The sequence below is a fragment of the Hyperoodon ampullatus genome, assembly GCF_949752795.1.
Source record: "Hyperoodon ampullatus genome assembly, chromosome: 2".
NCBI lineage: Eukaryota > Metazoa > Chordata > Mammalia > Artiodactyla > Ziphiidae > Hyperoodon > Hyperoodon ampullatus.
Window position 1 is genome coordinate 5,704,027 of NC_136915.1, and position 25,196 is coordinate 5,729,222.

At 40.5% G+C, this 25,196-nt stretch overlaps 1 protein-coding gene across 1 annotated transcript in view; it reads left to right on the forward strand.

The window, feature by feature from the left end:
* Positions 1 to 23,030, forward strand: part of CAMTA1 (calmodulin binding transcription activator 1) — a gene marked incomplete at its 3' end in the record, with an annotated part of 904,685 nt that extends 881,655 nt beyond the window's left edge. The window contains 10 exon segments of the mRNA XM_079696990.1: positions 4,061 to 4,248; positions 4,771 to 5,017; positions 6,798 to 6,869; positions 8,405 to 8,425; positions 9,852 to 10,045; positions 10,839 to 10,913; positions 13,651 to 13,681; positions 18,055 to 18,089; positions 18,091 to 18,129; positions 22,967 to 23,030. Coding sequence (XP_079553116.1) covers positions 4,061 to 4,248; positions 4,771 to 5,017; positions 6,798 to 6,869; positions 8,405 to 8,425; positions 9,852 to 10,045; positions 10,839 to 10,913; positions 13,651 to 13,681; positions 18,055 to 18,089; positions 18,091 to 18,129; positions 22,967 to 23,030 — 966 coding nt within the window.
* Between the last annotated feature and the right edge of the window lie 2,166 nt (positions 23,031 to 25,196).

Consider the following 25,196-nt stretch of genomic DNA (forward strand, 5'->3'; position numbering starts at 1 on the left):
GAGGTGCAGTGGAATATCTACTTTTATAATAAATCCAGGATCCTTTTAGAGCGTCACAGTTGTTATAGATTAAGAGAATACATACTGAAGTAAATTTGAGGTTAGGCTCTTAAACAAGCAAATTCCATTCATTAAAATATACTCTATGGGGAGGACAAAATGAGCATCCTCAGAACATGTGTCTGACTTCCTCTCTTTCCCTCTTCCCTTTGATAGAATCCAAAACAAATACAAAAGGAGAAAACTCCCATAAGAAATTCACGAGGGCACCTGTGCCTGTAGAAATAATGGGGATCTCGTATCCCAGACAGCATTCCTAGATAGGTCTGGTTGCTAAAACACTCCTGTTCATTGCATCCCAGAGGACCCTTCCTACCAGCCCCCACTGTTTAGCACAGGACAAGAATCATGCACACTTAACAGTATGTTTCCATCCCTGGTGAGTGGTGGGCGCCCCGCTACTGATCTACCAACCACTACCATTGTGGGGAGGCCTTCCTCAGGAAATCAAATAATATTTGAGATGAGAGGTTGGCACATTTTTTCTGGAAAGGGCCAAATAGTAAATATTTCAGGCTTTGTGGGCAATACAGGCTTCGTCATGACTATTCAGTCTGCCTTTGTAGCACAAAAGCAGCCTTAGACAATATTAAACGAATGAGTTGGCCATGTGCCATTAAAACTTTATTTACACAAATAGTTAGCTAGCTGGGTTTGACCTGCCATAGTTAAAGCCCTGCTTTAAACAATTTCTGATGGAGCCCATACTAGATATTAATTCTAGAACAATATTGATAAATATAAACATGTAATAATAAATCACCAGACTATGAAAATCAGCAGCTTAAAAGAGGGGAACTAAGATGAGCATCTAGAACAGTGCTGTCCACCAGAACTTTCTGCAGTGATGGAAACATTCTATGTCTGCCCTGTCCAATATGGTAGCCAGTGGCCATGAGTGGTACTGAGCATTGGAAATGTATTCAGTGTGAATCGGGAATTGAATTTCTGATTTTACTTAAGTTTAATTAAGTTTGAATAGCCATTGGATAGCACAGCTTTAGAGCAACTGGCCCTTACTGAAACAGTTGATGCAGGAAATAGAAAATAACCTAAAAAAAAATCTACTTTATATTTTCACAGAAATTTCAGAGAATATTTTACTAATTTAAGAGCACATACCTATGAAAAAAGCAGCAGTCTAAAGAAGCATTTTAGCCAAATGAAAAAATTAACAATTAAAATTAATGAAATAATTCAAGAAATGGCAAGCCAGAGTTCATGCAGGAGTGAACAGTAAAACCAGTAATACTGATATCTCTGAATAATTATTGATAGTGTGGTTGCATGATAAGCAATTCTTTAAATAAAAGAAGAATAATGTTTCAAAAAGTAACCTAGAACTAAGATTCTAAATTGTTTTAACGAAACCAGGGAGGTAGGGAAAGGAAGGTAAAGTGTATTAAAGCAGTTCCCCTGTCCAGGGAAAATCAAAGTTTGTTCCAATTATGATATTGATAGATATGTGTAGCCTGAAATATGCTTGTTAGAAATGTCAAGTTAATAGGTAGTGTAAAAACAGGCTACAGAATTTCTATGTCATATAAAGGGGAAAAAAGAAAATTTGGCCCATTCAGGAAAAGTTCAGTAATGGTAATAAAGAAAAAAGCAACAACAGAAATAATACTCTATAACATAATATTATAGGAATATTTTCAAACGTGACTTATTCCCACTTTGGAAACTGTTAATTCTATTAAAAGATTCTCAGATTGGGTAAAAAAAAAAAAAAAAAAAAGGAAGCAAAATATACCATATACTGCTTGTAAAAGAATTAAAATGAAATGAAACAGAAAGAATGAAAATGATGTGATAGGTGAAGATATAACAGACAAATGAAAATTTTAAAAAAAGATAAAAAGTACAGGTAAGGCAAATAGTATATATATATATAATTTGTCAAAACGATATGACTGTAATGAGCCATTATGCACCTAACAACATAGCTTCTAAATATTAAAGCAAGTAAAGATGAAGAAATGTGGAACCATAACTATAATCATAATGTGAGACTTAACAACTGTTTCAAAATTTGTCAGCTCAAGTATGAAGAGGATATGAAAATATTGACAATACAATTAGAAAGTTTGACTATGTATATTTAATATATGATATATATAATTATGTAGATGTATGAATACACATAGTAAATATACATATCAGTGTTCTTTTTAGACATCCAAGACCATTTATGAAAACTGCTCATATACTAGGACCCAAAGAGAATTTAAGTAAAAACCCAACGTCATTTGAATAAAAAACCTGAAAGTCATTTAAATTCCATTGCCTTTTGTAGCTATCACAATGAAAAATCAGCTACTTGGCTTCTCAGAATGTTGCATTTATTATGATATTAAGGTGTTCTTACACTGACACGTGTTTATATGATAGAGGATTTGGGAGAGGAGTGACTACAGATAGTTATAACCTTCAGTCTCCAGAAATTCCACTTTTTAATACTTTCATGAAAAAAAAATCAAGGTAGGACTTCCCTCCTCCTGTTTGACTCACAAACCAAGAAAGCCAATATAGAAGGAAAAGAAAAACTGTGATATTTTTTCCTTAAATGTTTTCATTTTTATTCCTGTCACAATAATTCTTGTTCTTCATTGAATATTTAGAAAATTACCTAAGATAAGTGTTTTTAAGAGTTTTATTGAGGTGTAATTTACATACCATAAAATTCACTCACTTTAAGTGTCCAGTGTAATGAACTCTTGTGAATTTATACAGCTGTGCAATCATCGCAGTCCCATTTAGAACACTTCCATCACACCCCAAAAGCTCCCTGTGCCCCTTTGCAGTCACCCTCTGTTCCCATACCAGCCCTGGGCAACCACTGATCTGATTTCTCTCCCCCAGAATTTTGCTTTTTCTAGAAATGTTGTATAAATGGAATCATAAACTGTCATACTCTGTGTCTGGCTTCTTTCACTTAGCTTAATGTTTTTCAGGTTCACGCATGTTGTAAGATAAGCATTTTGTCATTTTTGTATAGATCCTTTCAGAACATTTCCAATTCACTTAAAAACTTAAACTGCTATATTTCAACTTCCATTTTCAAGAGATGTGCAAGGAAACTTTTAAAAACAAAGTCATATCTCTGATTCTGACCAAATATATCTACTCCAGACTAGTTTTGAGGATTCCTAAATGTATCCATTAGGAATGTATTTTGGGTGCAGGTATCAGCAACCTAACTCCAGTGGTTTAATAAGAAAATGACTTATTTTTCTCATAGAAGCCCAGAGGTTCCGTTGCTCAATAATGCCGTCCGGGACCAGGATTTTTTCTGGATTTTCTGTTCTTTTGCCTTTCCTCTTCGTGCTCGTTGCTTTGTTGTTGTAATGTGGCTTCTGGAGCTCATCTGTAGTCAGAGCAGGAAGAGGAGGGGAAAGGGCCAGGTGCATCGATAACCTTTCACCAGGAAAGCAAAAGCTTTGCCCAGAGCCCACCCAGCAGACTTCTGTGCAGTCTCCTGTCCAGAAGTGGGTCACGGATCCTCCCCCTGTTGGTGCACGGAAGGTGGGAAACCAAGAAGGGGATTAGGACAGTTGGCTTGTATCCGTCACGAGCTGTCCCCTGGATGTTGGCCCATTGCTGCTGTCTACAAAACTGGGGTTCTCTGGGCAAGGCAAAATGGGGTGATGGTGGTCAGGTAACCAGTAGTGTCACTACAATAATATGACCAGGACTGCCCAGTCCTAGCATCCTTAACTGGTTGATCCTAGCTGAGAGCAGAAAGTAGGCACAAGCCAGATGTTCTCAAAGACTTCAGGTTTGGGACCAAACTGTGATGTGGAGGTAATCAGATCTGGGATCTCAGCATATTCAGGTGAATCGGAAAACCTTACGATGAGATGGGAGGGCACTGGACTGAGGTGTAAGCCCGCCGCCCTCTCTCCTGTCTTTCTTTCCAAGGTGGGGGGAGTGGGGGTAGGCCTGGATAACCTCTAAGGTGCCACCCTAACCTGAGTGTTCTGTGACCTCTGGGCCCCAGGTGAACATGATGACCTTGGCAGAGCACATCATCGAAGCCACCCCTGAGCGGATCAAGCAGGAGAACTTTGTGCCCACGGAGTCCCCGGCATTGGAGAGGACGGACGCGGCCACCATCAGCAGTACAATGAGCTGGCTGGCCGGTTACCTAGCTGACGTAGACCATCTGCCAAATGCCGCCCAGATCAGGTCAGTAGTGCTTGTGGGCCACTCCCCAGGGCAGGTTCCTGGGTTTACGTGGAGGCTCCGGAGGCCCACTGGATCTGAGGAGTTCCATGTAATGAATGCCGTTGTCAAGGAAGGAAGGAAGCTTTAAGACGAGTTCCATGGCCTCTTCCAAGGCCCCCTCATGTCCTCACCTCTCCCATGATTTTTCTTCCCACATCAGAGCGCAGGAGATAATGTATCCTGGTGTTCCCCCGCCAGTTCAACTGAAGTTTCACGATTGGATAGTGGACTCAGTGGATTTAGTACTTAGCACAGTACTAAACTCATAACAGGTGCTCAGTGTGAAGTTACTAACTGAAGGACATTCAGAGTCTGCTTAGCAGCTCTCTGGACTGAGTGAAGGCATATCCCTCATGGTCCACAGTAGGTACCATCTTGTCCACGTGGTCCACAGTAGGTACCATCTTGTCTCGTTGACCAGCGTGCAATGGATCATGCAAACCAATCACCAGCCTCTCTCCCCTGTGTCTCCTCTTGTTTCAGAAGTGCATATAACGAGCCTCTAACCCCTTCTTCTAATACCAGCCTGAGCCCTGTAGGCTCACCATGCAGTGAAATAGCTTTCGAGAAACCCAGCCTTCCCTCCGCCGCAGACTGGTCTGAATTCCTGAGTGCGTCTACCAGTGAGAAGGTGGAGAATGAATTTGCTCAGCTGACTCTGTCTGATCACGAACAGAGAGAACTCTATGAAGCGGCCAGGCTTGTCCAGACAGCTTTCCGGAAATACAAGGTAAAAGACAACAGCGTCCTGATGTGGTGACACTCTTAAGATCGGGAAAAGTCAGAGCCGTTCAAACTAAAACACATGCTGTTTCTTTTTTTTTCTTCCGAATTGATAGAATTGTTACTTGACATTATTAATTAGGTCCCATGAGATTATTAATAATTGTCAGAAGATTTAGTGAAATAAAACTGACAAGTAGTGTGATGGTTGTCACCATCTGAACTTACTCTTGGTAATAATAATGGATATTTATTATCTAATTAATATAAAGTAAGTTGACACCTCTGCCACAAGGAATTTATGACCTAGAACAGGGGTTTCTAGCTGGAGGCCTGGTGACTGATTGTCCTAAACTTTTATGGTCAAGTGCATTTTTGGTGGGAAGGGGCCCAGAGCCTTCCCCAGTTTCTCAGAGGAGTCTTTGACTTCCCTAAGAAGGTGTTACGAGCCATCAATCATCGATCCAAAAGTAGAGGACTCGGACTTCCCTAGTGGCGCAATGGTTAAGAATCCACCTGCCAGTGCAGTGGACACGGGTTCGAGCCCTCGTCCGGGAAGATCCCACATGCCACAGAGCAACTAAGCCCGTGCGCCACAACTACTGAGCCCGCATGCCACGACTACTGAAGCCCGTGCGCCTAGAGCCCGTGCTCTGCAACAAGAGAAGCCACCACAGTGAGAAGCCTGCGCACCACAATGAAGAGTAGCCCCCACTCGCTGCAACTAGAGAAAGCCCGCGCGCAGCAATGAAGACCCAACGCAGCCAAAAATAAATAAATAAATTAATTAACGTTTAAGAATCTGCCTGCTGGGCTTCCCTGGTGGTGCAGTGGTTGAGAATCTGCCTGCCAATGCAGGGGACACGTGTTTGAGCCCTGGTCCGGGAAGATCCCACATGCCGCGGAGCAACTAGGCCCGTGAGCCACAACTACTGAACCTGCGCATCTGGAGCCTGCGCTCCGCAACAGGAGAGGCCGCAACAGTGAGAGGCCCACGCACCATGATGAAGAGTGGCCCCCGCTTGCCGCAACTGGAGAAAGCCCTTGCACAGAAATGAAGACCCAACACAGACAAAAATAAATAAATAAATTAATTAAAAACAAACAAAAAAAGAATCTGCCGGCCAATGCAGGGGACATGGGTTCGAACCCTGGTCCGGGAAGATCCCCCATGCCGCGGAGCAACTAAGCCCGTGCGCCACGACTACTGAGCCTGCGCTCTCGAGCCCGAGAGCCACAACCACGGAGCCTATGTGCCACAACTACTGAAGCCCGTGCACCTAGAGCCTGTGCTCTGCAGCAGGAGAAGCCACCGCAATGAGAAGCCCGTGCACCACAACGAAGAGTAGCCCCCGCTCCCCACAACTAGAGAAAACCCACGCGCAGCAACAAAGACCCAACGCAGTCAAAAATAAATATATAAATAAATAAAAACAAAAGTAGAGGACTTGGTTTTATCTTAGGAAAGAGAGCAGAGAGCGGGAATTTACAAGGACCAATAGTGCTATACCTAATTCTTTAAATACTTTGAAAATGAAGATTGTTTTAGGCCTCCTAACATCCACACATGATGGTTCTATTTAGAAGCAGGAATAATCAGGGAGTTATTCTGTAAATTCATTTTTTAAATTTATCTTGATTCTAACTTATCACTGCATTTTGGTAAACCTCTGGTCTCAGTTCTGAGAAAGTCAATTAAATGAGTCATGATTCCATTTAAGTCTTGGGACAGTTGCATTTTTTATACTACATCATTATTTCTTTTCTTGCCTCACTTTCCCTTGAAGGGCCGACCCTTGAGGGAGCAGCAGGAAGTGGCAGCAGCTGTCATTCAGCGTTGTTACAGGAAATATAAACAGGTGAGCCAGCTTCCGGGTCGCCAGGGGAACGTGCCTTATTCACACAGCATCCAAACAGGCCTGGGGGTCTGGTGTGTGGTTTGGCAAAGAGCACAACATCCAGTGCCTGATCCAAAGACTGACTTTGAATTGCCTTGATTAAAAACCAAAGGGAAGTGTTCCAGAAGGGAAAAAAACAAAAACAAGCCATCAAAAAGCCACCTGCAGCTAATGCCGCAAAATAATTTTTGTTCAGATCGTTGGCCTCTTAGTGGTGTCACATGCCTGCAGCATTGGTCTGATACTGAGGAAGTTATTTGTGTCTGAAATAAGGCTCTGTGTCTCAGTCATTTTACCTATAAACTAATTAGTAATTGAAGAACTCCAGGGAATTTAATATGGTGATTGGAGTAGGTAAATCCTAATTGTTATCGTTGACCTTGAATTATACACATTACATAATCCTTAGCAGTTTTTCCTTTTGGCTTCTTCTTATCCAATTTAAAATGAAGAACTGTAAAAATCTGAAGAGGCCCGGAATATCTTAAACTGTTTTGTATTCCAGACTGTTTTGTATTCCTTAGTTAAGTGTTGCAGGAAGAGTATCTGAGTTACTCTTTCGTGCAGTATTGCTATTTCTGAAACTACCTGCAGGGTCATGTAGCTACCCTCAATGGGGAAGAGAGCACCTGGTACGTCCTGGCTCTTTTAGGCTCATCATCTCATTTTCTCCTTACAAAAATATCTGAAGTAAACAATTTTATTTCCATTTTGCAGATGAAGAAGCTGAGGCTCAGAGAGATTAAGTAAATATTAGACCTTTCTAACCACCTAGGTGGTGATAAAATGTTAAAAATTGCCGAATTGAGTTCTGACCGGTTCATACAATAAAGCTCGGTCCTGTCAGTAGATTCTAGAACCTTTTATTAGGTTGTGCTTTCGGTAGGTCTTACATTTTTATTTAAGGAATAATAAATGCTGAGATGTATACCAGCCACACAGAAATCCAGGATTCTGTTCTCTTGTTATTTCTAGCATTTGTCTGATTCAGGTTGCCATGTTCTCAAGTTTCTTTAGGATTAAGCTCTAATGGTGAGGGGCGGGGAACCTCTTTAGCTTATAGCCATTGAGTTCATGATCCCAGGAAATGAAGGTTTATTGTGTAAACGCTGACACCACAGTCCCTGTAGCCCCAGAGCAGGGAACCATCCTGGCTTGTTGTTAGCCCGAGCAATACTCAGAATCAAAGTTTCAAGTCTGTGATTTCAGCAGGTATTTATTCCAAAATGTGAGTTTGGTTGTTTTTTTTTTTTTAATCCCCTCCCAAAGAAGTGTTGGCTACAACCAGAAAGACGGAAGGCATTTTTAAAAAAATACTGACAAATATAAGACAAGTATTTTGGAAGATGGAAGGCATGAAGATAGCCAGGTTGCCTTTTTTCCTTTTTTTTTTTTTTTTGTTTTGTTGGGAGTTTCATTGGTTCTGGTTCTGGTTTTTCATTTCCTTCTATTCGGCAATCTAACATTAATCTTGTATTTTCTGTTTCTCCCCCAAGCTGACATGGATAGCCTTGAAGGTAATGATACACCCAAGTCCTCTCACAAACCATTCCACCAGAGTCACACACTTCACACCCATCACCAACTACAAGAACGGGCCATTAAGATGGCATGGTCATTCCGTAGGCATACCCCCCTCGTCCGGCCACCTCACCACAGCACATCTATCCTCTGGGGACCACGTGGTGATGCCGTTGCAGTGGGTTTCAGCAGTAACAGTCATTGGACATTTTCTTGGCCAGTGTCCATCTAAACAATCCATCCAAAACAATTGCCGTGAACCCTGTGAGCCACTGAAGATATTTCCCTTTTTCCCATCGTGCTTCACCGTGGCCCGGGAGGTTCTGACTGTGCAGAGCGCACGGGTCAAGGCGATGGAAACGCCATAGGATACAGCATTCTTGTCTTAAAAGACTTTTGGCCAAATGAAAATGTCAGGCGGGTCAGATAAGACTAAAGAGGATTCTTGCAGAAGGGCCCTGTGTCTGTTTCCTTTCCTCACTCCACCTCGTACATGCAGAGAGATACTTAGGCACAGGGATTTTCTGAGGAATACTTGGCCCTCTGATGGTAAGTCGCCTTCTTGTGAGCAAAGCGCTTCTCTGTGACTTCTTGTCCCCAGACTTGCAGTCTATGTTGTTAGCAATCTGGACATAGTCTTTTTTAAAATCTGGAGAGCTCTGCATTTTTCCTGCCTGGACTCTAATAGGGAAGAGGACCCATCCTCCCCGCCCCGTGCCTTCATGCCTCACTTTCCATCTCTGCGGCAAGCTGGCCGGAGGGTGCTGGGCCTGGCTCCCAAGCCGTCCCCGGCTCCGGGGCCGCTTTCCAAGTTTCATGGCTTCACCCCACTGTCGGTCTTACGAGCGTTAATCTTTTGCAGGTTAAAATGGCTTAAAGGTGTCAGCGTTTCATGATAAGCCTTGTATTTGGGACCTTGTAACTCAGAAATTTGTCGAGTGGAATGCTAGTTAGAAATCAGATGCTGACTGCTAAGTAGATTTGTGCTTGGCAGGAATTGGGAGGCATCCAATTAAAAACGGGAGGTTAATTTAAAATGTTTCCAAATTGGAGAGGAAATATTCATCTTCGGCATTTCAAGTTTTACTTCCTAAATAATACTTTTTTGATTCCTAAATGTCTCGGTTTATTGCCATTAAAACTTTTTTCCAAAAAGGGCAAACAATTTTGATATTTGAGGGGAAAAAACCCACATTTAAATCAATGCATTGCCTGAAGGAAACCCTTAAAGTAACATTTTGCATTTTGGAAAGGTAGGTGAAAAGATGCCTAGTTTGCCTCTTTAATGATGCAACCCCAGAGGATATGAAAAGAAAGGGAAAAGTATTCCTCCTTGCCGTCCCCACCTGGTGGGCTCAGAGGACACCCAGGCCTGCGTGGCCCCCCTTGTTACTGCTGTGCTTCTTCTTGTTCCCCCTGCAGTATGCACTTTATAAAAAGATGACACAGGCTGCCATCCTGATCCAGAGCAAATTCCGAAGTTACTACGAACAAAAAAAATTCCAGCAGAGCCGGCGTGCTGCTGTGCTGATCCAGAAGTTTTACCGGAGTTATAAAAAATGTGGCAGGAGACGGCAGGCGCGGCGGACGGCAGTCATCGTACAGCAGAAACTCAGGTGGGTCAAGATTTGTGGCGGCCAAGAGAACCCCAGCTGAGTCGAAAGAACTGCCCCGTGTTGACACGCAGGCCTGTACAAGGAGTAAAGCATCTCGCAGCTCTTTTCTTCCCAGACCAGTCTAGATGTCGCATGTTTGTAGAGTTACACCTGTGCTCTTTGCCTGTTTTTGTCTATTTAGCTTCTCCTTTCTCTCTCCCCACCCCCCATCCAATCATTTTGATGCCACCACCCAGTTTCACCTTGTATCAGAGTCTGGCTGGACCCCAGTTCCTACTCAGAAAGGTGGCACTGTGATATAGTCGTCTATAAAGTGTAGCGTTTCTATACCTAAGACCTTGGGAGAGTAGGTAGTACTCAGCCACTCCGTTTTGAAGAGTGTAATAAAAACTTCTAGCACCGGAAAATACACTGATGAAAGAAGTTTAGAAAATAATAGCCCAAAGGGAGCAGCAGACACAGGCGAATCAATTTCTAAACCGAGAAAGTCTATCTAATGCCTTTTTGAACAAACGAGCTTATAAAGACTTGGGGAAGAACAGTCACAGGACATCTTATCTTTAGTCTTTCTATTATCTCCCTCCAAGTAGGTGAAAGTGTCTGTAGTCCCCTCCCTCCTTCTCTCCCAGTGATGCCCAGACTCAGAACCATAAAATAGGCTTGTGCTGTTGGATTTGCCACATGAGCTGTTTGGCTAAGAGTTTTCTCTCACCGCTGACCTGCTTTCAACTTTCGCACATGAAGCTTTACAGCACCCTTCTCGTGACAGTAATTCATATTCTGGCTTTTTCAGGAGCAGTTTGCTAACCAAAAAGCAGGACCAGGCTGCTCGAAAAATAATGAGGTTTCTACGCCGCTGTCGCCACAGGTACATTAACCCTCATCCCGACATTTTCCTCTTCGAGAATAATAAAACCACCCTCATCGCCTTAACCGCTCATGAACTCCTTGGTGAAGCTAATCCCCCACAAATAATCAGGGTACACGTCCCAAATGACACTAGGATAACAGAACTCTTTAACTAGGGACTGAGTTGCTGCCGTGAGAATACCGGTCGCTGTTCCAGACGATGCTGCGTAGAGATCGAACCATGGAGATCATGCCAGTGTTTTTGTTTTCATTTGGGTGCAAGGACAACTTAGTCGGACTGGCTTTTCGTTCCAGATTTTTCTTTAGCAGTGTGTTCTTCACTCTGAACCCTTACTGTGCTAACGTGTGTCCAAACAGAAAAGACACAGAGTTTCTATTCTGAAGGAAAGGTTGGGACACCACTAATGCCATCCACGTTTTCTCATGTAGAATTTCCACTAAATAGTTGGTGCCCTCTACTGGCCGTGTCAGAGCTAACACCCTCCATCAAGTGATCAATTCCAGCTAGTCTGTGATGAGAAACAGGAGAGGTGATCAGAATGAAACTGGGCAGGGCAGGAAACACACCCGAGATGGAGGCGCATTTCCAACGAGAAGTGGGCTCCGGTGACCCCAGCATCTTCCTGCAGAGCTACGCCAGGGGAGTTTCTCTTTGTTTTCCTGAGTTTGGGATGCCTTGGTGAAGACGAGGTCCTTAACTCAGATTTGGAGGGCTGGTGAACCGTGTTTTTCTTTTCTTTACTTGGGTTAATATTCTGGCCTGACCTCTGTGACATTGGCCGACTGAGCTGCGTTTAGATGGCTCTCCATGTAGTTTTGTCGCTTGTCTGGGCATCGGGAGCTTTGCAGTTACAGACCCAAACTTGAAAACAAGCCCTTTAACGTCTGATTTCCTCTTTCCTGTTTAATTGTACCCAAAGCCCGAGTGTCCAGAGCAGTTTGATTCCTCAGAGGTTTCACTTTAGTTTTTCCCCCCCTCAAACTGTCTACTTGCTAACTTTGACAGTATTTTAACTTTGAGACTCACTAGGGGTTAACTTACTTGTGTGCACTTTTACTTAAATTAACAAAATAATTCGTTTACATGACCATGGAAGGGAACGTGGACAGAACCACACATGCACAGCGATAAAAACTTTTAAAGGAACATTTTTTAGGTTATATACGGTGTTCTCTAGCTAGAATGCTGCCAGGGCAGCTCATGCACATTTACCGTATTCCTCCGCAGAGCGTTTGCTCTCCACCACGCAGTGATGGGGTTTTCCCCGTGACGCTAAGCAATGAGGTGCCCATATCAATACTCTGAAATAGTAAGTCTTGTTAGGAAATGCATATCAGAATATGCAGCATGGCCAGGACGTAATGAAATGAATCCTCCAGGCCTTACAAAAGTCAGTCTCTTTTCCATATTATTTACTCATACCTTTGACTTAGCTTTAGGGGACTTGCAGCCAAATAGAGGAGTTGATTTTCTTCCTTTGGTGAAAATATCAAGGCCTTACCTGGGCCCTTTGCCATATATTCTCACATGTGCTCACACTCTTCTCCCCTTTTCCTCTTCCTCCTGCAAAACAAAAAACCCAGGAGGATTCAATCCAGCATTGCTGAGTCTGTGATTAACACTTTCCTAGCAGGTTTTATCTTTGAGGAAATCGCCTCCACATGGCTCTTCCTTAAGCCACGTCAAACAAATGTTCACAAGTTAAATTATCCTTGGTTCGTCTGGTCTTATCCTCAAACTTTGAAAATATGTATACGTAATGCCACCTTGGTCATTGTGAGCAAAACTACATAAAGTCCCATGTTCATTTTCTTTCTTTCTTTTTTTTTGGCCAAAGCCTACCGTGTTTACATTGGGTGAACTGAGTGAATTGAGAGGGTAAGATATTTAAGCAAAACATAAACGTCTGAAAGGCTGCTTCCCTCAGAAGGCTGAACGAAGGAATTGTTTCACTCATGTTTTTAGAGCTCTCCTTTTGTAAACGAGTAGAAAAGCATTTCATGAGGATTTTGCCTTTCTTTGGTCCATATTTTAACCAGTAATATCCTCATGAAGCTAATAAGCTTTTTTTATGAAGAGAGCATCAGATTATGGATCTGAATTTCTGTTCATTATTTGGGATTAAACAATGACCCCTACTGGCTCTTTTCTTTACTTGCCCTTTGATACTCCAGATGCTAGAAAAATGTGCAGGCAAATTGGAATAACCTTTGTCTACTGACTGTGTAAGGTCACTATTCACTTTCCATTCCCATATATTCAATGGAGGAACCTGAAGAAATCCTGAAAAATCTATCCTGGAAGTTTGAACTCATTTTCCCTAGAATGAGTGTCACCCTGTTGCCATTCTGGGTTATTGAATATTATTTTAAGAGAAAGTGTCATCTGTATTGTCCCCTAGAAGCATTAAAATAGGAAACCTCATATGACACCCTCTCAGAAAAGGTAGGTAGGAAGTGGCTTCAGGAATCAATAAGAAGTGTTCCATTTCTTTAAGGATTTTGCTCAGTCATGGACCCCAACATTTTTAGACTGAAAAATAAATTGGTGAATTTCCTACCTGCTCATTTCACATATCCCACCACCACTCTCCTTTTCTTTTTTTCCAAAAAAAAAAAAAAACCAAAAAAGGAACACTTTATAGTCTTTTTTTGTTGAAATAAAGCTATTTATAAGATTTCTGTTATGACCCTCACATGCTAATAGCTCTTTGGTGTTGTTTTACTGTCCAAAGCCCCCTGGTGGACCATAGGCTGTACAAAAGGGTGAGTTTAGCTGCCTGCTAGCCAGTTTCTCTTTATCTTCCATTTTCAATATTTTGCTTTTTGCTTGCTTGCATGGGGCTGCAGTCTAGGTATGCCCGTAAAGTTTCACATCCATTTCGAATGAAATAAGATAAAAACTAACCCTAATTACTAACACTGCTACTTTATACAACAGGAAAGCAGTCACATACAACCATAGACATACAAATGCATGAGCAAGTGAAAGGGAGGGCCTTCTGAAGCCACCGCAGGGCATGCGTAGCACTTGGTGGGAGAAGCCTTCAGTGTAAAAAAAAAAAACAGTGGCTGGTGGGACAAGTTTAAGTCTAAACAAGCCTCTGCACTAGGACAAAGCCTTCAGCAAGTGGTTGTTTGCGATGAAAATAATCTGCCACATGAAATTCAATTACTGCCGTGTCAGAATTTCTAAAGGAAAAAGGCTCACTAGGCAATACTGATGTTTTTCTTTTAACTCATCTATTTCTTGTTTAGAGTTACATAGTTTCATTCTCTAATTCTCCCTTTCCCTGGTGCTGTGAGGTAAGTCAGTACCCAGAGCTGCCCTTTCTGAACCAACTCAGGACATTCATTATCCAATAGGGAAGAAACCTGACTTTCAGCATTTAATGACAGTGCTGAAGAAAGACAGGGTGGTGTGAAGTGTCCGAAATCTGTATATTCTATATTGCAGTCAAGAGTGGCTGTTCCGAGAGAATTTGTGTTTTAAAGAAATGACAGTGAGTAGGTGTCCAACGGACACTCTTGAGTGTTCGTGAGATTTTAGAATGTGATGCTGATTTGTAAGTACGCAGACGTGACTGTAACACAGCTTAAGTTATAATAAACGGTTTACTGGCAGAAAACTGGTTTTTAAAAGCCAGGAATTGAATTCACCAAAATCACACTTGAATTTAGATTAACTTGACCACTTTTGTCTTAAGAGAAGATGCATTTAAAATCTAACGTGACAAAAAAATAAGGTAAAATATAACACGGCAGTTAGCTCTATCAACTCAGCTACATCCAACACCCTCCCTTCTTACCTTACACTAATACTGTATTTAGTCATTTGCAAGATTTCGGAGAAAAGATCGTGCTTCAGAAAAAATCTCAAACTTCTAATGTCTCTGGAGAGATCATTTCACTTATCACTACATTTATGTTGACGGTAATACTTATTCACTATATTTTAAGCCAAGTGCCCCAAAACATTTCCTTAAAAGGCCAGATAATAAATGTCTGCTGCAATATAGTAGTTCCCCCTTATCCATGGGGGATACGTTCCAAGACCCCCAGTGGATACCTGAAACCGTGGATATACCGAATGCTATGTATATGTGTACATACACACTATGTTTCTCCTATACTAACAGGCAGGTAGTGTATACAGCGTGGATGCACTGGGCAAAGGGACGATCCACGCCGCAGGCAAGACAGAGTGGAGCAGTGTGAGATTTCATCATGCTACTCAGAACAGCACACAATTTAAAGCTCATGAATTATTTATTTCTGGAATTTTTCATTTACTGTTTTCAGACCACAGTTGACCAATGGGTAGCTAAAACCTTGAAAGCAAAACCGTGGATAAGGGGGAACCACTGTACTTAGTTCTACCACTGAAACATGAAAACAGCCACAGACAATCCAAAGATGAATGGTTGTGACTGTGTTCTAATAAAACTGTATTTATACACAGACCTGCATTGGGCTGGATTTGGTCCATGGGCTGTAGTTTGCCAACCTGGGGTGATAGGAGAATTGGGTTTTTATTAGTTCTTCCTAAATCAAAACCTTATCCCTGTAAAAGGTCTGAAGCCTCACCTATTGAAAACCATGGATAGTCACTGAAGGAGAAATTTGTTAAAAAAAATAATAATAAAGCAGCTACTTGCCTTTGTAAATTTAACTAGTCAGACCCCTCTAGAATTAGGCAGTTGCTTACAATTAAAATATTTCAGGTCCCATGTAGTGGAGCTGGCTCAGTGATGTCTGTGTTTGAAATATAAGAGAAAAGGGGGACACAAATGTCCATTTTTCTAGTCCCCCTCTCGCTCTGCATACATAGATAATGTCTCTTTCCATTAGAAAAAAACCTCCCAGAGAACAGATGCATGCCCTAGTATTCAATTTAACTATAAGTTGTAGTATCTTGCGTGTTATATGCAATTTATATCGTCCACTGCAAGGATCCAACATTTTAATAAAAGTGGTTGCTTATGCACTTTTGAAGCCTGTTAGGTTCTGGTATGTTAATGATCATTTTTAAGAGTACATTTTCTAAAAGTGCTTTTCCATGCCAACCAGAGTCCCCACCTTAATTTCCTGAATGCTGGCTGCATTCTGCTGTGAGTTCCTAAAACTCCTCCTCATGCATGGAAAGGTGGAATTTCATAACATCCTCTCTGCCACTCAGCCTTAGGGGGTTTGAGAGAGAGGAACTCAGATGCTTTCAGGTTTCTTCCAGTGTGGTCATTTTCCTCTAACGTATGAATTGAGAAATAGCTTAGCTGTGTCTTGTCTGATTCCCAGTAGGATCTCTCGTCCTCTCTGTCCATCGGAGAAGTCACGATGGTCCTCCAAGGGTCCCCAAGTTGAAGTTACTCTTGAGAGGCAGGACATTCTCTGAGGAGGATTTATATTCCTGGAATTTGTGTCAAAGGAGCTAATATACTTACCAATGTATAAAGTATACCATATTTAAGACATTTAAGGTTTACATATCCAAAGATAATATTTGAAAAATGAAGAATTAAATTTTATGGTATAGTATGTGTAAAATACGATTTGACCCCAACTTTTAAGTTAATGAAGCAGCAGGATGTCTAAAAAGGGAGGTGACGTCAATTATCAGAATTAGGATCCAGCTGGCTAACTCCAGCAACAGAGCAATCAGAAAATACCAATGTGTTGGGGGCTTCCCTGGTGGCGCAGTGGTTGAGAGTCTGCCTGCCGATGCAGGGGACGCGGGTTTGTGCCCCGGTCTGGGAAGATCCCACATGCCGCGGAGCGGCTGGGCCCGTGAGCCATGGCCACCGAGCCTGCGCGTCCGGAGCCTGTGCTCCACAATGGGAGAGGCCACAGCAGTGAGAGGCCCGTGTACCGGAAGAAAAGAAAAAAGAAAAACAAAAACCAATGTGTCTTCAAATTTTCAGTCTCGGGGAAAGCTAAGAAAAACACCAAATGGTCCTCACCGAGGCCAGCTCACTTTCACTCAGTCGTTCTTCCAGACTTCGCCCTTAATTTACCCAGTAACTTAAAATGAAGTTATCCAGTTCCTAATACCGTCAAAGGGATTTGTTTTGTCTCGGACACAATAACTTGTCAAGAGAAAACATTATACACAGAGAGATGTTTGAATCAACAGTTTTAATTATTTTTCTTAGTTCACTTAGGTGTTATACTACTTCAGCAAATGACTGAAGGATTTCTAAGGTTGAAGAAATATTTAAGTGCTCTGGCTGAGAATACTATATTCCAGTTGGATTTTGAATATCTTGAACAGGGTGTTATTCAGTGTTACAGCAGAAAACCAAGATGCCTCAGATGTAAAGGAAATAGTAAAGAGCTGAATTATATAACAGGTTTGTCCTCCAGGTATTGAGACTAGAAAGGACAATGCCTTAGACAAATTTCTTCTTTCCCTAGTGAGATCAGTTTTCTGTGAGAGGGCTGTATAACCTAAAACAGTCCCCGCAGGTATTGTAAACCGTAAGACTCCTGGTATGGAAATAACCGATTTCTTGTTAATTGCTGGCCTAGTTACCCATGTTCAATAAAGGTGGGTGAAGCCATCCAACTGGAATAAAAAGAGCCCTGATTGGAGGAAGAAGAGATAACACTTTCTGGTCACCAATTTTTAAGCAACAGGTTTTCTCTCTATTTGACAACTGGGTTTCCAAACACTTAACTGGGCCAGAGGCTGCTAGTTATCTTGGTAAGTAGCATGGACAGCACTGATTCCTGAGAGCAGCCCTGCAGAATATCTCCAGTGGGTCACTAGCAAGTCCTGCGGGTCACCCTTAGACTTTTTGTGTGGTTCTCTACACGTGGGTCCAAGGGGCACTTCTCTAACAATGCCTGCAACTGTTTGAGAAAAGTAAGAGTGCTCCGTCAACAACTTGGATGTCACACTCCCCTAGTTAAATTTGGCGTGAGGTGTGGTTTCCCAGTGGCCCAGTCTGCTCGGTGAGGAGTAAGCGGTGAAGGTGGGGTGCGGCATCTAACTTAAATCTCCCAAGTAATTCTCTCTTACTTGCCTCTTTTAGGAAATGAATCTTTGGGGAACACAGTGGCGTGTGTTACATTGCAGACAACATGCTCTGTGTCATTCTTATTGGGCCTCTCTGTCTTTTTTGTTTTGCAATCCAAATGAGATTTCTGGAAAATGGCAAGACCTCTCTTTTCCTAAACCGCCCCCCCACGAGCTATTGCAGCTCTCAGAGCAACAGGTAACTAAGCAGAAAGCCGCATCTGGCTGCCCTGTATATTTCTGACGTCCAGCATTGCGAGAATATACCTGCCAAAATCCACCGACTCATGACACATTTCTCTGGCTGAGCATCACTGAGTAGATGTTAACGAAGCCGCTTTGCCTAATGCTTTACCCATGGAGCCATTGTTCGCTACGAGTCTCTGAAGCAGGGCTACTTCATTTATCCATAAACGATCATGGGACGTCTGATGGAAAGGAACCCCGTGGGCTTCTGCTGGCTTTCAGCGCTGTTGCTTACCACATCACTTCAGTACATTACAACGCGACATGGTTTGGGTTTGGGTTTGGGTTGAGACTGCAACAATATCCCAAAGATTACTTTCAGCCTATAGAATGTTGGGGGAGATCCTGGGATTGTCTTTAATTTTAATAGTTGGATGGTCACAGGTCAAAGTCTTGCTATTCTAATTATCGTAATTCAAGCCAGTAACACGAGTACCATTTTGCAAGTTACTGATGCACAGTTCAGGAACGTGGTCCTGGCAGCCCTCCTTATAGTAGCAATTGCCTTGTGCCTACAGAAGCTACAGTTTCTGTCTTTTATTAATTGTCTTCACAGTCTCAAGGAAGACTGCTCTGCCTGTCTTCCATGTGAGGAAATTCAGAAGTAAGTGTAATTATCATGGGATTTGTTTTTAGATAACCTGGACATTATTAGACTCAGTTCTTTCCTAGCCCTGAATGAGGCTAACACAATTCTTTAAGAAAATCCAAAACCCAGTAACCCTTAGCTGAGTTTGTGTAACGTAATGTAACAGAAGTTTACTGGACCTCTGTACTCTCAGTTCTATAGATACAGTGACTACAGGTACAGAATTTTCAAGTATCATTCCAATTTCAAAAATTCTGCTCTACCTTTACCAGGTTTTCACACTGAAAATATGTTTACAATACAGGTAATATCAATGAAACTAGCTCAATCGATTTTTGGTTTTGGTCTATAAAATTTATTTTTTCCCCTCCACTGAACTTTTCAATTGTTCTTTTATGTCACGTGAATACAACATTTGTAAGAAACAGTAGTAGTAACAGATGGATAGAAAAACATCTTAGAAACTTTTTTAAAGAATGACAAGCAGAAATAATTATTATGAAGGAAACACATACTCACTGTAGTACATTTTGGAAATACAAATAAGCAAGGAAAATCACCCAGAGATAATAACTGTTAAACTTTTTGTATCTTTCTTGTGGTAGAGGCATTTTCAGTTAACCTATGCCTTTTAGTCATTATTCATGTCTTGAATGACTGAGACAAGGCGGCCACAAATTTCTGTGACTTATTTGAAACACTGATTTGAAACATCTGTCTCTTAGAACTTACTAACAAAAATTCTAGTATCAGATGTTCTCATTCACTTCAGTGAATATAATTAATTGTTTTCTGTTCCTTTGGAGGCAGCATAACAGTCAAACATATCTTACCCAATTGACATTTGATTTAAAGCAAAACAAAACAAAAAATTAGGCACTGCTATCTTATCCTAATAATCTACCCTCAAGTAACAGAAACCTCCATTTGTGATTTCAGTAGTGCAGACTGTAAAAGTCTCAAGTTCATCTAAACTTGCAGAGGTAAGTTAACACCAACATGATCTGCAAATTGGAGAATGAGGCTAAAAGTCTTCGGTTGCCTTGATTCTTAGACCCATTCTTTTCATGTTTCAGATCTACTTCAGTCGTAAAATTCATAAGTACGTTTTATGTGGAGTTTTTTTTTCCCTCCAAAACATTGTAATAGAATCAACATAGGGTCTTATAAAGAATGACATCTTAGAACTGAAAAAATGTAATTGTCATCATCAGTTTCAACACTGTACTCATCTCATGCCATGGAAATTTTCCAAATGCATGTTTTTTTGGTACAGATTTTAGGAAAACCAATAAAATAAGAATTGGGTTTAAAAATGTTTTCTCTTGTTGCCCTGAGATATTGTTTGAGGCAGCAGAGTGGAGGAGTGAAGTCAGACAAACCTGGCTTCAAATCCCCACTCTGTCATTTATTAACTATATAATTTGAGGTAGGTTGCTCAATTCCTATAAATCTCAGGTTTACGTTTATGAACTGGAGATGATTCTGATATTGTGAGGACTAAATAACGCAACACATACTAAGGAACCCATGTAGCTCTTGGAACGTCAGTGTTCTCTTCCTTTTTTCCTAATTTCTCCTTTAACAATTTCCCGTAAAAAAAAAAAATTCCTGTGCCATTTAATTCATTTTAATATTATGTATTTATAATGCTAGTAGACTGTGAAAACTGCACAATGAAACTAAAAACTAAATCCTCCAGTGGAGTTCAGGAGTTAGGAAAGCCTAGAAAATTGGAATGTCTGAAAATTGGAGTGTCTCATTTTTCCTGAATAGACAATCGCGGTCATTCTGTGTGTGGACGTGCATCTCTCCTTACCTTAATGCTATGTGAGGCTAGCACTAGCTTTATAGCGGAGTATTTATGTGGTAACTTTAAAACCTTGTGAAAACGTAGTTGACATTTTAATTAGCTCGGAAAGAAACTGCCAAAAAACTGCAGAAACAAATGTGACCATTTTAACTAAAAAAAAAAAAAAGTTTATGTTATACCCACCGTGACCAGCTGATTACAGATTCTTTGGTATGACACTGTATAAAACATTTCTGGTTCATAATTCACGCTCCTTTTTATTTCATCCCAATGATGAACTTAAGATTTTTAAAGCCTTCCTGTTCACGCTAGCAAAATTGTGAATGGAGATCTTTGTGTTTATGCTCTCAGGTTTTGAGTTCAGAATTCTTCAAATTCTAGAAATCTCATCAGTGATGGAGCCTCTGTTGCACATTTGTGAATGAGTCCTGTACTAGTGCAGAAATAAAATGTCGTATTTGAAGTAGCATGCACATTTTGCCGTAATTCAGCAAGGAGGTCTGCACAAGTACAGATACATTGCATGCCCAGAAGTAAAGGTGGCATCAGTGCATGCCTTGCATTTTTCCAGCCAAAGGGCTGTTAGTATAGATATTGCATGTTTAAAAATTGAACACAGAATATAGCATGTTTCAATTTTTAAAAAGCCATTTATCAAGTATGCATGTCCAAAATTAGGGACCTATAATGATGCACATATCTGTACTGCAATATGATCCAAATCACCTGAAAATTTAATAATCCATAGTATACTTAATTATAAAGTTTAAATAATACCTGGATCCAGTTACGAATATAACAATGTATTCTAAATGTACCTATTAAGAAAGAAGGCTTTAATAGTTTTGAAGATACACTGTTTGATCAAGCTGAGCTTGGTGTATTTAGTAAATAATCAGACAAGTATGTTTTCAAACATTATAATTCTTTTTAGTATTGATAAAGTGATAAAGCTTTTTTTCTGAAAGAGAGCATCTTCTCTTTGAAGAGGTTGTATCAACTTGGCAGAATTCTCAGAAACGATTCTGCTTGGAGGTGGTAAATATAATTTTCTTAAATTGCTATTATAGTACATATGCCATTCCATTGAATGCCAACCTAGGTAATAGAGCAGTAACTTATTACTGGTTTTTCAAAATGTTTTCTTTCCACATGAGTGTTCTCTAGAAAGGAAACTAGCATTCACTTTAAAATAAAATTTAAATTTACTGGTATAACTTAAGATAACAAAGAGGCCCTACTCTTAGAGAAACAGAAAACCATATTTGGGAGTTATTGACCTCAGTATAGACCCATATTAGGAAAACAAATCAGATTCTTGTCTTGCTGTTGAGGTAGAGTATACGTGTCCTGAGAAACTGCCACTTCTATTTGGCTAAAATCATCCTCTCACACCCATTTTTAGCAAACGTTATTATATGGTATGCAGTGCTACAAACCATCTGTAACTTAAAGGCCATACACTGACTTCAGAAGTGAGACCCTGAAGTCACATTTGCATTTGATCATTCTCATAGTCAGGCAAGCTTTTAGTTATTTGTCCATAAAGAGAAATATATTCTTACAGCTTGGAATCTCTTCCCAGGTACCCCATCTGCATCAAGTGGCCATATTGCAAAGCCAAGGCAAATTTTTATATTAAAACATATCGACTGAAACTGGTCATTAACAAATAATTTGCCAGTGTGAACTTTCCATGACTCTATTGATAGCAATTTAAATTTGTTTACTACAACATGTTTGATAAACAGAACAAAGTACCTTACTGGTATTGCACCCTGTTGCTGTCCATCTGGGGGCACTGGGGGGAGTGACCTGAACATCTTTTAAAGCTACAATGTGGAATGGGAGGAAAGTAAGCAATTCTGAAAATCAAAAAGACCACAGATCACATGAGCGAAATCAGAGTTGTGCAGATGAGCGGTCAGGTTCAAGACAGCTCACGATCTTGGGTCTGTGAGCAAAGCAACAACTTACTCCCTAGGTATATCCAAAGCTAAATAAATGTGTGTGCAGTTTCCCTAACTTGCATCCTGTGGAATTACAGGGCCTTAACAGGGGTCCACCAGGCTAAAAAGAAAGTAATTTGAGCAATGAACTTTTTTCTACAATGAGCATGTTATTGTTACACTTCATTTAATGCAGTCAACTTCGGTTTTGCTTTGTGTTTAGAGGTCTTGATATAGAGCAAAGTTTCAGGAAGGGTCCAGTCTTCCTCTTGGAATATTTTCCCCAGCAATTTCACAGGAGTTTCCTTTGCCATCAATCCTCAGAAGGGCTTTTGTCTTGGCTTTTCACTTCCGGGGGAATGGCCCTGCCCTTTCCTTTATGTGGTGACGGTTTCTCTCTATAGTTATCACCTGGTCTTTTGTTTTGTTTCTCTTCCAGAGTGAAAGAATTGAAAAAGGCCAAGGAACTTGAAGACATACAGCAGCATCCCTTAGCAATGTGACACTGCTTTTCAGACTGTTTTCATTTCTGTTTTTAGGAGAGACATGCGACAACACACACACACACACGCATGCACACACACACACAACATAATCCCTCTGCAGTTTTGGGGAGATGAGCTGCAGGATTTTAACAGGAATGTTTTGGTCATTGCATTTGCACTTTCATGGACAACTTTTAATTTGATCAGCAAGACATCTTGGAATTCAATCTTCTGTTGGATCATGGGCAAACAAGACACCACGAGGAATCGAAAGAGGCTTTCCTCCTCTTAGGAAGAAGCCGTCTTCCTTCTCACATAGGGCTGTATTCAAACATCGTGTGGAACTGTACAAATATTTATACCAAAAATATAGATAAGAAAAGGTGGGGATGCACTAGCAACAAAGAATGCTGTTCCTGCACCTGTCAGTTATTTCCAAGAAGCTGAATCTTTGGGATTGATTCTCAGTGGAGGGCTTAGATCATACAAATCTTTATTGGGTCCGTGTGTTCTCATTTCCTTCACTGTGTTTAGTTGATTTTAATTTGTCTGTTTGTGTTTCAATCTTTACAGCACACTTAATGCAACTTTTAAAATCTGCAGGTTATTAATGTCTTGTGGAAATTTGCAGAGGGGCGGGTGCGTGGTAAACGGGTAATGCGTGGGAAATGATGAGGAACAGCGTACAGAGTTTAAATTTATTTTCTGTCCCCACCACCTCCCAAGAACCTGCGAGGATAGTCATCATCTTGTCCCTTTTCTCATGTTCAGCACTTTAATTTTTTTTGCCTTACTTTCATGTGCAATGAAAATTACTTAGAGAATTGGTAAAGCATGTAGCTTTTTTTAGTAGCCTTGGAAACTGTAGTCATTCTTAGGAATCATAAACCTTGCCTGGACATTTGCCACCTAAAAGACCAGTGTGGTGCTGCGTTCTGGCCAGTAAATTCCATATTTTTGGCTATATCTCATCCAACCTGAGCAGTTTCTGTGTATATATAGAAGGTAGAAATGGAAAGTGAGAAAATATTTGAAAGGGATTATATTAATTGCTAAATATTTTATTCAAAAAGGTCAATAACATGGCAAGATAAAATTATTTGTATAGTTTTGTCTGAAAGAGCGAGAAAAAATGTGGATGTATTGTTTGTATATATTGTATATATTAAAACAAAGAGATATGTGCATGAAATCAAGAAAAAAGAAATGAACAAAAGCAAAGCATTAGTGGCTATGGTCTGTAAAATGAAACAAAAAAAAACTTTATTTCACTATAAGAGTACTTTATTTTAAATGTTCTTTAGAAGAACATTTTGCTAAAGCATGACTAAACTGCAAAAAAAAAAAAAAAAGAGCTACTGTATTAAGACTTAGGAAAAAAGGCAGAGTAACATTACTTAAAAAAAAAAAGGGTATGTTTACATTTAATTTTGGCTACCAGGAGTTTATTTTATTTTATTTAAAAATTTTTTTTGCCAATGGTGCCAAGTAATGTGAATGCTGATATCGCTTTAAAAAATTAAGTTACTTTTGCTAAACAGATAATCATGAGATGAATCAGTATATAGCTTAACACCATCCACTCACTCCAACAAAGAACACTTAGAACGGTCAAAACCTGACAAAAGAAATAGGATGAAAAGTAGAAAAATGACTCATGTTTTCATATCTCCTGCTGGAAATCAGAAAATGTAATAAAAATTGCACAAAAATAACTACAAATTAAAAGAATGCAAACTGGTCTCGTAGGGATGTCATGGTATATGATTACTATTTCCACATAATGAGGAACCAAAGAAATCTGATGCTTTTAACAACTCAACTACTAATGTTAAATCGAGAGAATAAAGTTTGCATTTGCTGATGCCAGTTTAAAATTCCCAGGTTAAGTTTCAGGATCAGTTGGTGTAAAGCTGAGAGACTAGTTTTTTTCCCCTTGGTTCTGGCTGCCCACTGTAAGTAAAAACTCAAGGCTTGTTGTGAAGCCTAAAAATATTCACAAATCAGCTTTTAAACTGGTGTCTTGGAAGGAAGGTAGATACAAAAAGATTGTGGTAACAACTGGGGTCAGTGCTCTTGGTGCCTTTTCTATAATTGTACTTGTTTTTTAATTACTTCCTTTCACTGCCAACCTCGAATTACTGTACAGTATATGTCTTACTGCTTGTGATCAGCTTTGATGAC